Below are 12,457 nucleotides of genomic sequence, written 5' to 3'. Positions count from 1 at the left end.
CTTATATTGAACATTCCAGCTGTGCACTGTGGTTTGATGGTGAATTTTAGGCATTAGAATTCTTAAACAATGAATTACTTTTACTTTCTCTCAAAACTATCTAGAAAACGGAAGATTTTCAGCTCTTTTCAGACTTTTCAGCTCTCTGATGATAAATTGCTCTCCTTGTAACCAAGACAGAGCATTGGTCCCTTGAATTAAATGAAGCCAAAGCAGATTTTCAAACTAGATCAGTGCTAAGTGGCTCCCTCTAGACCCTCTGACACAAACCGAGTGGCCATTAACTACTCCTTACTTACTATTTGTTTTGATTTAAACTGTCAGCTATGATTTTAATGGTGATACTAAAGTTACATTGCCAACTACTTATGTTTTTAGTCAAAAAAGCTTATTCTCATTAGTTTAAATTATTTTACACTAATATTATACTATATAAAAAGAAAAGATTATTCCAAAATTATTGTGTCTCATTATTACAAAAGCATTTTAAGCTATTTATTAAACTATTAAGACATTCTCCACATGTAGTGGCACCTCTGATAAAGTGTACAAAGCCCTAAAAGAACATATTTTATTTAATCTCACTGAAAAATTTGCAGCACTTCTCTAACAGTGAGTTTTGGAGATTTTATTTTACATTCATTATCATCACCCTAACTTTATGTGGTGACAACACTGGCTGTTGTTAATCCTGTTTGCACAGTCCCAGTTCCTGCAGATGCTTTATGTATTGCTCTGACTGTAGATATGGACATAATCAGGTTAGTAGCTATTTTTAACCTTTTTCTGACTTCGGACAATCAACACACATTTGGTTTATCTGGATGGTATGTTCTCTTGTCTTTCCCATTTTGAGGAAATTAGATTGCCATATAATATTGATACATCATGGACTGCTTGTAAAACGTTCCTAGACATTCTATAGCTTTAGAATATAGTAAAAATGAAACAAAAACCTAAAGTAACATTAATTTTATAGAAAATATTAGGAATGTCAATAAATTTGACACTGATTTTGTTAAAAATTAGTTTTTTCTAACCACTATTTTTCGTCAAGATCTCTTGACACTAAATATCATGATATTAAAATGCCACGATGCTTCTTGTTATATGTAAATTCTGTCTTATGAAGCACTATCCAAATGATGTCAGCATGTGGCTTCGTCTGGTGAAATAATATGAAGATTATATTATTATCTATGTAAGTGAGTTCATGTCAATAAATAAAAATATAATTGAAATGTTTGTTTATTTCAGTAATTCTGCTGAAAAGTGAAACTCATACATTTTTTATTCATTACCCACAAAGTGATTCAAAACAAATGCTTAATTCTGTTGTTTTCGATTATTATAGTTTACAGCTAATGTTTCTCCCCATTGGCATGATGGAATAGGCCATTACATTGTATTAAAATTTCCAGTTTTCATCTAATAATAAGCTGTAATCATCACAATGAAGATAAATATATCACAACAACGAATCTACATAAAACATGAGGTAAACTTTTAAATAAAAGTACTGAAATAAATGTTTGTTTAATTGAGTGTTTTTGAATCCAGATTCTTTAAAAAAAAGTTTGAAAAGAGACCTTTAATCCTGCTGTGAAAACAAAAATGCAGAATTATTGGCATTTTATTGTTTTTGGTTCACTTTGAAAATGTCAGTTTTATCTTATTTCTATTGTAGGAACACTTGTGTTTACATGTCTGTTTACACAGATGCACCAACTCATTAAAGTCTGATAAAAAAGTCCTGCTGGTCCAGCTTGAATAGTACCAGATGAAGCATTGCAGAGGTGGATACCAATGGATTAGTTCAAACTCGATACTAAACATATACTAAACATTAAGTTATCTTTAAGGAAACTTTATGCAATATACAATATATAAAGGCATAACGGTACAACTTTTTAACAAAAAAGTCCTTTATCTGTTTTCATATTCCACAATAAAGGCCACACTGCTTGTATACTTGTGAAAATAATACATTTTTATATGTGCGTATATTCAGTCTAAAAGACGGACTTGCAGGATAAGAAAAAGACTGTTTACACTCCTTACTCTGTTTACCAGACATTTCCACTGAGTACTGTCAAGGTAATAAAAAGGTACCGCAGGGAATAAAGCATGTAGAAATAATAAAGGCAAATATATCTACCAGTGGGTCTGCGAAGATTTTTCTCCAAGAGAACTCTGCGTAATGATCCATCCATGGCTGATTCCTCTATTTGAGAGTGATCGCCAATAACACTCCAATACATCGTTCTGCAAGAGACAATGCAAATAATTGTGCTTCTTTCCAGGATTCTCCATGCAAATAAAATAAATACAACATGCATTGCTATAGCCTGATAACGTATGCATCGAAATTTATATGTGTAGGGTCCAATTTTATATTTTGCTGCCATAGCCTTTTTGCTCAGGATTTGTACTGTGCTTTTATGTTTACTGGGATGTTAGAGCAATAAACGTAATGTGAGTTAGTTTATAAAATAATACAAATATTTATCGTTCCCTCCTTTTTATTACCAGACTAATGTATAAGTGTGTTAAAAAAGTAGGATTTAAAATTTTACCATTACCACAGAGTCTGTAGATAGGGTACCTTTAATACATGAGCTGGTTTTGCAGTATTTAGTTAAATACTGTAACTATATGATATTAAAAAACACGGTCCAACAGTATTTACTGTAAATGTAGAGTTCATATATTATTTTAAAAAATCTTATTCCATAATGCCACAAGGATTATGTGTTAGAGGAAGTGTCACCAAGAAAAGAGAGTCGCTGAGTACACAACTCACCCCCTGGCTGGGTTTACAGTAATAGCATATGGCTCTCCCGCTATGTCAGTAATCAAGCGAGTGCAATTTGGTCCCTTAAGTTGGCCCACATTTATGGAATATCGTAATTTAGTCCAGTGGGCTGTGTAATAGCTGAACCAGTGCATCCGGGAGTGATCAGTCCAATAAATGTTTCCCGTGATCCAGTCAGCAGAAATGTCTCTGGGACGACGGAAATCTGAACACTGCAATGCATAAAAGACAGGTTCTGTTATTCAAATCCTATGCATGAATCATCTAAATTTGTCATATAGTTAAACATTATGAAACAAACAGTTTATAAACTTGGACAACTCAAGAAGCAAAAACATGTAATTTATAGGCAAATAAAGAGACTGGAAGCACTTACAATGTTCTTAACATTTGCTTTTGTTTGGCCTCTTTCAAGAGTGTCCTTGTAAAAGATTCCACCAGGGTTAAACTGGGTAGCCCATATAAACTTTTGCTGATGAAACAGAACATCCATCCCGATAATGCGAGCATTGTCCTCGATATGAGTGAGCAGTTTATGTCCCTGACTCTGGTTATATGGATACACAAAGCTTCGGATTTCAGTGTCGTTGGCTATGTAGAGCACTCTATCATCTTGTCCTGCAAAGATAGTGGTTAATATGAGAAAACAAAATTGAAAATGAAACCTAATATAAATTATTAGCAACCTACCCTGTGCCGTTTGAGCAAAGTACTTAAAATAGATCAAACAAATGTAACAGCCATGCTTTAAATTAGAACACAGTCTGATAGTGTTCATACCTTTTGCTACACAGTTGCCATTTGCCTCCTTATAGTTCCGATCACACGTACATTTAAAGGAGCCTTTAGTGTTTGTGCAGTAATGAGGACATGTGTCAAAATGGAGACACTCATTTATCTCTGGAAAAGGAAGGAGAATGATGCGTTTGTAACACAATTACAAATCAAAATTACTTTTCTGTGTCAGTGAAACACTTAATATGCAGAGATAAAAAGGATAAAGACAGACAATTTTAACTTTCTTTGTCTTCCACATTACATGTGATATGGGAAATGCTTTTTTCCATTTGTTGCTACAAAATTAAAGTAACTGTTGTGACACATTAATTACAACTGAGATCATCTAAGCATGTTTTAAACATTCTTGCCCTTCTCTATTATCTTTCCTCTAAATAGCTCAGTGTGCTCTATGCCAGTTTATCTCTCCTAGTAAGGGTAGCGATGCTCTTTTTTAGATTTCATTTCTTTCTCTATATCTGCTTCTAAGACCTGTGCGAAAATATGCGATGACACTTAGCTCAACACTTTATTTATCAGTGGTGAAGATCTCCCAAGTAAGACCAGAAGAAACATATTTCAAATTGACCAGATATTTTTAAATCTATAGTTCTTTGCAAAAGTGTTTATATTCCTGGAACTTTTCCACATTTTGTCATCTTACAACAACAATAATGTTTGTTTAGTATCATTGTTCTGCTGGTAGGTGAACCTCCACCACAGTCTCAAATTCTTGCAAGCTTCTAACAAACGTTCTACAAGGATCACCCTGTATTTAGCTCCATCAATCTTCCCCATTATCTCTTACCAGCTCCCTTGTTCCTATTAAAGAAAAGCATTCCCACAGCATGATGCTGTCACCATCATATTTCACAGTAGGGATTATGTGTTTAGGGTAATGTGCAGTGTAGGTTTTCTGGAATCACAGTGTTTTCATGTTACCTAGAAAGTTCATTTTTGTTCTCCTCTGATCAGAGCACCTTTTTAGTACATTTAATGTGTGCCCTAGATGGCATGTAGCAAACTAATGTTCTCTAATCAATCTCTGAGGCCTTCACAAAAAAGCAGAATCATGCCTTGGTCTGCACAATAGGAAAATGTGTGATATGTGATAAAGTTAATCAATTTTACAAATTTTATTTTTTTTAAATTATGTTTTACACTTATGCATAGCTTCATGTTGCAGTCATATTAAAGCTTGTTTTGTGGTTGTAACGTGACGATATGTAAAAAAAGAGGTACTTTTGCAAAGTACTATAAATACACGGTTACATTTGAAATTGCTGCAATAAAGTCCCCATATGCCTAACCTATAAAAGCCTATAGGGGTAAAGTTAGCTAGTTTTATCAGCCATATGACTCTAATTATTACCTTGTATAACAAACCAACACAGAAATGCTCATACATTACCTTCACATTGGCCTGTTTTTTGGTTCCTCTTAAAACCAGGTTTGCACTGACATATTGCATTAGCATTTGTTTGGTTGCAAATTGCATCCTCCCCACATGGATTTGTTTTCTTTCCGCAAACATCTCCGCTGGAAACTACAAATGAATACAGGTCTTTGATTACACCTCTGTATCTCAGTTGACTGCTGGGATTTGTCTTTGATGTGCAACAGCTAAGAGTGCATCTTAATCACTCACACAGAACACAACACACCTCAGTCATGGGCATACATTTATTATCACAAACAACTAAACCTCACATCTTAAATGAGAAGATTGCTGTTCTTCATAATGCCCTCACAGTGTCATAAGGTACACTAAATCTTTTGCACAAGCCTCTTTGATATGTTTGCTAAAGTTACCTCCTGCTGTACTTACATAACTTGCAGTCCTGCTCGTCCGAGCCACCATCACCGCAGTCATTGAAGAGGTCACACTGAAGCTGCATGGGGATGCAACGTCGATTACTGCAGGTGAACTCTGTCTTTCCACAAGGCCGAGGCCTTCCAGCTACCACCTCTGCATTGGCAGAAAAAACACATGGGAGACAGGTTTAACACTAAAACATGAATTAAAACCATTCAATTCATACATCTTCATACCTAATAGGGAGAAAGGGTTGTGGTTGAGTAGGCTTCCTATGTTCTCATTTTTACTTTTTTGAAAATCAGTAGGATACTAAAGCTACTAGGTTATGAAAAAAAAATATATATATATAAACACAATTATTTCACCTTATTATTGATTGAGAGGCAAATTCACCAATCTGTCTACAATAAATGTGTATAAACCCAAGTTTGTGCGTGTTTCTAATTCTAGAAGAAGAAAACAAAAAACAGATGTGCCCCTTAAAAAGCTCTACAAAGCAAAGAGCATGTCTTTCAGTTCACAGACTTGAAAAAGCGGTATGATGCTTTATGTGAGATTAGGTGAAATGAACAGAACTAACACGTAATCAGGCTTGTGTTCCTTTTTGATTTTGACATCAAATTTTATTTTATTATGCTTTTATATACGTTTTAAATCATAGCATCTACAGGACTGTATGGGCATGTTTGTGTCTGAATGTATTCAGTGTAATCTGCTTTGTAAATCCAGTGCATAAATATAGCAAATTATGAAGGAAAAATAGTTGCAAAAACTGGAACAGTTTGGATTGCTTCCTCTTGGAAACACATTACACAATTATTGTCATTCCAAAATAGAATCGGGCTCAATATTTTTAGAGTAACAGTTTTTTGTTGTTGGTGCTGATTGCAATTCTTTTCACTATTTGGAGCTGAATTACGAAAGCAAATTCCACATAACAGTGTTTCAAACCCTTCTTAGCAAGTCTGTCCCTGCCCAAGTTCTTTCAAGTGCATGTCCCTCCCTGTCTCCTGCTGTCTCAGTAAGCACTGTTTCTAGCATAGGTCAAAGCTGATGAAGGTAGAGCAAATCAAATTACTTAGGTCGTTTCTTAGCTTAAACATTTCCAGTAAATCCAGAGCAAATTTGCCGTTGTTTTGAAAAATAGTTAATAGGATCTTTTAGCTCCTTGTTTAAGTCCTAGAATTCAACCTGCACTTATCTTTACAAATGCCTTTACCTTACAAAGAAATATGAAATAACATGCCCCACTAGGGAAAGCGCCACCTACATGTGCAAAACTCAGTGTACTCCCTCAGGATCGTGTTTCTGCTTTAGGTTATAAATTTGGTCCAAGTATCTCTTACTATATTTGTATGACCGTTAACTTTTAGCTTGGTAGCTATTAGCCCATAGCTTACTCACTGTTCAGAATTTCAAGGTTAGTCAGCAGAGTGGATGAATTAGAAATATTTGCATAGAAGAGTTAGTTTACTGTTCTTTTTTAACTATGTACTTTATTGTACAATGCAAATAATTACATGTATCATCTAAAAACTTCCTGAGAGTGTAGAACTTGTTACTTACTGTTAACTGGGAATTAGAATTGATCACTAAACAATTCAGTTTATTTGAACGTGTCAGTGTCAACAAAGCATAGGGGTTTTTAACTGAAAATACAAACTGAATGAATGCAGTATGGGTTTTTGGAGTGTTGCCCTTCATGTGAAGCCGTGTGCTTGCTCAGAAAAGTATTTTCTCAGAAGTTATTGTTATTGCCTTTGGAGTTCCGATGTTTGCGTTATGTCGATGCTCAGCTTCAGCGCACACTAAATGGACTCCTCACTTGATCCAAAGTGTTCAGCACGGCATTCGTAGCAGCTCCATGAATCTTATACAACAGGGCTAATAAAGCAGGCAATCGATTTGATGTTAAACACAGGAGAAAAAAGATGAGCAGCCTGTCCATATTGTTCTTGATGATAATGTAAGATATATGAACAAAGCAATGGATGATGTGAGAGTTCCAGCCATGGGCTGCATGAGCTCTACCCACAGCGCCCAATATACAGAAGCAAACCGTGGCCAGCTGAGTGTCATTGATTGTAATAACTCTAATGTGCTTAGAGAGAGGTGCCCTGGGAAAATTATTCCTTATTGGGAAAAACTAAAATTTAAAAAACCTGGGTTGACAGCAGCACAAGAATATTCATTGCCACATCCTCACAATAAATGACAAGTAAAGGGTTAATTTTTAGTTTAAGTACACAATCACACGTTTCTTTACAGCTTGTCTGGAAAGAGGTAATTATCTTTGCAGTAGGTGAAATTGATATGTAACTTTAATCTTCCCAATTTTTCTGAAAGGGGTAAAAAAAACAAATTAAATTTGGCACTCTCTGACACCATGGCAATGAAAAGAAAAGGAGCATAATGAAGTGATGGGGAGGAGGATGAGGGGATTAAGATGAAATTGAGGAGATGGATAGATGGAAGAAGCATACAATGGTGAGAGGTAATGGACTGAGGTAAGAGATGGATGAGGGTCTCAGTGGAATCAGAGAGAAAGATGAATGAAAGACAAGAGAAACAAGAGAGTGATACAAAAGAGGAGCTATTTTTCCTCCTTTTTCTTTGCAATATGCAACCATTTACAGACAGCTTGTGCTGAGGAAAGATGAAAGGAGGCTCGTTAAGGGACAGAAGAAGGTTTCTTTGTGGGTTAAATTCAGAAACAATAAAATAGGTATATTGACTTTTACAACATGAAGGCAGACAAAAGCAAAACTATTCTGCAGACATTAAAAAGAAGAAACCATTAAAAAAATGAATGAAAGCACGAAAAAATGTTTCACTGTTCATCAGCCATAACGTAACTGTTCAGTCATCTGAAATTTGCATATGAATAGCATACATGTTTTTTGCAGAATCAGATGTCTTTCTAAGCTCACCACATTCTTCTTCATCAGAGTTGTCGCCACAGTCATCCACTTTGTTGCAGACTTGATCCATGCGCAGACACAGATGATCATTCCTACAGCGGAAAGGCCTCGTAGGGGGGCAGGGTAGTTTAGCTAGAGGCCAAAAGATGCAAAAAGGTATTTAATTTAACAGACACAGCATCTTCCCTCAAGGGATTTATAAAAGTAGAAGCACACAAATATGCATCATTGTGCTTTTAGAGGCTATCTTGTTAGTGCCATTTTAAACTTACCACACATTTCTGCATCTTCATCAGAGTTATCACCACAGTCATCCTTGCCATCACATACCCATGTGTGAAGTTTGCATAAGGTGTTGTTACAAAGGAATTCATCTGCCCGACAGAAGAAAGCTCCTGCAATCACACACAAGTTCCCACAACGTTTATCACAGCAAGTTAGGTGCAAAAGTGCAACAGTTTCAGATTCAAATTAAAATAAAGACAGACAGTTTTATGCAGTTTTGTAGACATTATTGATTATTATACCTCATAAAATAAATCTTAATCTGTGTTTTGCATACTTTCTCTCTTTAATTTAACTGTAACTTTTAACAAGCTTCTGGCATATTTCTAGTTGAATATTTGACCACTCTTCTGATAAAAAGTGGCAGACTTTATTCGGATTGCTTCATGGCACAGACCTGACTTTTAAGCATAGGTTGAGGTCATGGCCATTACAGAAACCTGATGTCAGGCATGAGTAAAACTGGCTTAGCCATTTCTAAACCATTGTTCATTTTTGTCTAGAATAATTGTTTGGTTGGAACATGAGGTTTTGTTTGAGAGGATTTTGGAGGTAGTTCACTTGCAGCAAAATAGACCCACAGCATCGTGCTACCACCACAATACTCAGCTAGTTTTTAGGTCTTTGTCTCAGCCCACTGTTAAACTTTCTTCAGAAACGATTTGGCTTGTCTATGCAGGTAACGGTACGTTTCAGTCAAGTCTCTTTTTTTGGTCAGTGTCCTCTCAGTTCATGGTAAAGTACAACTTGCTTCACTGTTAAACGTGATACTGGCATGTCCCCCAGTTTATAATGGCTTTTCTATTATTCTAGAAAATTCCAAGCAATTTCCTTCTATCTGTGGAGAAATGTTTGGGTTGGATGATTGAAACTTGGACAAAATCCGGTGTTCTCACAGGAATATGATCTCAAAAAACCCATCTAATCTGGCTTTGGAAAAGATAAAGTAGTCTAACCTTAAGAAGTCACACCAACCTCAACCATGTTGAAAATATGAAATCAGCTAATTTTACTGTGCTTTACCCATTCTGCAAATAAGAGTTGTCAAGTAGTCATCCAGAATAATGCCACAAGCTTTTTGATATTTACAAAAATGTGTGGTTTCTCTGCAACTTGTTGAGGGACTTTTAGACCAAATGGGTGTGTATTTATTTATCTGAGCCCACTTTTCTAATTGTGACCCTGTATGAATTAGGATGGATCAAAAATAAATTAAAATGCAGCCAATTCTAATTTTTTTAAGTTCTTTGTTAAATATTCATTTCATCTTGGAAAAAGTAAGTGACAAATTCCAACTAAATTTTTACTTCTGACTAAAACTGTACATAATTTAGTATTATCTAAGCTTTTCCTGCTCTTTACCATGGTTACAGTTTTCTTCATCGCTGTGATCCATGCAGTCCAACACATCATCACAGCGCCAGCGCCGAGGGATGCAGTGAGCACGATTCAGGCACAGAAATTCATCCTCTCTGCACTCCTTCACACAACCAATCTGTCCACAACAATAAAATACAGAATCCTCAGACAGAAACCATGGAGAATAAAACTCTTTTACAGGTTAATCTGTTGAAGTGTTTTTCACAATAAAGACACATTGGTATGTGATCCCTTTAATTCTTGGAAACGTGTGAAGCTGGACTGACCTCGTCTGAGCCATCGAGACAGTTGTCATGTCCGTCACACCGCAGGCTGGCTGACACACACCCTCCACTGGCACACACATACTCATTCACAGAGCAAGAAGGAACGACTGGAAGAAAGAAGTGCCAAGATAGTATTTACTGTACATGCTGCATTTTCTGTTTCTTCACCTACAGGGTTTGGACATTGAAACTGAAACACCTGGTTTTAGACCACAATAATTTATTAGTATGGTGTAGGGCCTCCTTTTGCGGCCAATACTGCATCAATTCGTCTTGGGAATGACATATACAAGTCCTGCACAGTGGTCAGAGGGATTTTAAGCCATTCTTCTTGCAGGATAGTGGCCAGGTCACTACGTGATACAGGTGGAGGAAAACGTTTCCTGACTCGCTCCTCCAAAACACCCCAAAGTGGCTCAATAATATTTAGATCTGGTGACTGTGCAGGCCATGGGAGATGTTCAACTTGACTTTCATGTTCATCAAACCAATCTTTCACCAGTCTTGCTGTGTGTATTGGTGCATTGTCATCCTGATACACAGCACCGCCTTCAGGATACAATGTTTGAACCATTGGATGCACATGGTTCGGTAGTCCTTGGCAGTGATGCGCCCATCTAGCACAAGTATTGGGCCAAGGGAATGCCATGATATGGCAGCCCAAACCATCACTGATCCACCCCCATGCTTCACTCTGGGCATGCAACAGTCTGGGTGGTACGCTTCTTTGGGTCTTCTCCACACCGTAACTCTCCCGGATGTGGGGAAAACAGTAAAGGTGGACTCATCAGAGAACAATACATGTTTCACATTGTCCACAGCCCAATATTTGTGCTCCTTGCACCATTGAAACTGACGTTTGGCATTGGCATAAGTGACCAAAGGTTTGGCTATAGCAGCCCAGCCGTTTATATTGACCCTGTGGAGCTCCCGACGGACAGTTCTGGTGGAAACAGGAGAGTTGAGGTGCACATTTAATTCTGCCGTGATTTAAGTAGCCGTGGTTTTATGTTTTTTGGATACAATCCAGGTTAGCACCCAAACATCCCTTTCAGACAGCTTCCTCTTGCGTCCACAGTTAATCCTGTTGGATGTGGTTCATCCTTCTTGGTGGTATGCTGACATTACCCTTGATACCGTGGGTCTTGATACATCACAAAGACTTGGTGTCTTGGTCACAGATGCGCCAGCAAGACGAGCACCAACAATTTGTCCTCTTTTGAACTCTGGTATGTCACCCATAATGTTGTGTGCATTTCAATATTTTGAGCAAAACTGTGCTCTTACCCTGCTAATTGAACCTTCACACTTTGCTCTTACTGGTGCAATGTGCAATCAATGAAGACTGGCTACCAGGCTGGTCCAATTTAGCCATGAAACCTCCCACACTAAAATGACAGGTGTTTCAGTTTCATTGTTCAACCCCTGTATAAACCATTGCAAAGCTCATGACAGAAAAACAAATATTTAGGTGCACATTTTCAGTGATGAAAGACCATTTGTATTTTTTTCATAATGAACTGATACAACAGATCTTTATATTTTTGGGATCTGCTTTTTGATCTGCACTTTTCTAAATGGCCTCTGAAAACTTTTCATATTATTTATTTTGTATTTGGGTGATGGTCTATTTGCCTATTCATCATGCCACTCAGCCGCCATGGAGATTTTTTGTATCTGCTTTGACAACTAATGATTTAAAGTAATTTTCAATAATTTTCCTCCCTTTGCCTTCACTATATCTCCAAAATGGACAAAAAGATATGGGGGTATTTTGAGCTGTGTGGCTACATAATTCTTTCTGGATTGTTCGATGTGCTTCTATGAAGTGGTGTTATCTACAGACATCAACAAAACCCTTTCTGTATATCTTGAGGCTGGATGAACACTGCAGTTTGTTCATTGTTTGAAACTTCTGATTCTTTTTGCAGCAGTCTGCCAAGCACAGATTGATTCTGTTTGTCCAAGTAAATTCATTCACTTACAACTGGCCATTGTGTCATCATGTATCTATCTAGCTAAATATCTCAACATTTCCTTACATTTTCTTTTCAGAGGCTCCCCCTCTGAGCCATTTCTGTTGAGCAAAAGCGTTACACCTAACTTTTCGTGGAGACCCTTTCTACTGTGTACCAAAAAATTAAAAACTACTTTTCTTTGGCATAACAGAATTTAAATTTTGAATAATGTTGGT

The 12,457-nt window shown here is 36.8% G+C and overlaps 1 protein-coding gene across 1 annotated transcript in view; it reads right to left on the bottom strand.

The window, feature by feature from the left end:
* The window catches only part of lrp1bb (low density lipoprotein receptor-related protein 1Bb), a 471,544-nt gene that overhangs the window by 39,265 nt on the left and 419,822 nt on the right, over nucleotides 1-12,457 (bottom strand). Inside the window, exons 70-79 of the mRNA XM_047370155.1 lie at nucleotides 10,264-10,370; nucleotides 9,980-10,112; nucleotides 8,605-8,727; nucleotides 8,342-8,464; nucleotides 5,421-5,561; nucleotides 5,004-5,138; nucleotides 3,596-3,715; nucleotides 3,192-3,433; nucleotides 2,804-3,027; nucleotides 2,159-2,265 (exon numbers count right to left, since the gene is read on the bottom strand). Coding sequence (XP_047226111.1) covers nucleotides 2,159-2,265; nucleotides 2,804-3,027; nucleotides 3,192-3,433; nucleotides 3,596-3,715; nucleotides 5,004-5,138; nucleotides 5,421-5,561; nucleotides 8,342-8,464; nucleotides 8,605-8,727; nucleotides 9,980-10,112; nucleotides 10,264-10,370 — 1,455 coding nt within the window. The remainder of the gene's footprint in view (nucleotides 1-2,158; nucleotides 2,266-2,803; nucleotides 3,028-3,191; nucleotides 3,434-3,595; nucleotides 3,716-5,003; nucleotides 5,139-5,420; nucleotides 5,562-8,341; nucleotides 8,465-8,604; nucleotides 8,728-9,979; nucleotides 10,113-10,263; nucleotides 10,371-12,457) is intronic.

Source organism: Girardinichthys multiradiatus, chromosome 7 (assembly GCF_021462225.1).
Source record: "Girardinichthys multiradiatus isolate DD_20200921_A chromosome 7, DD_fGirMul_XY1, whole genome shotgun sequence".
Taxonomy (NCBI): domain Eukaryota; kingdom Metazoa; phylum Chordata; class Actinopteri; order Cyprinodontiformes; family Goodeidae; genus Girardinichthys; species Girardinichthys multiradiatus.
Note: the sequence above shows the minus strand (reverse complement) of the source record. Positions and strands in the feature narration are given on the sequence as shown.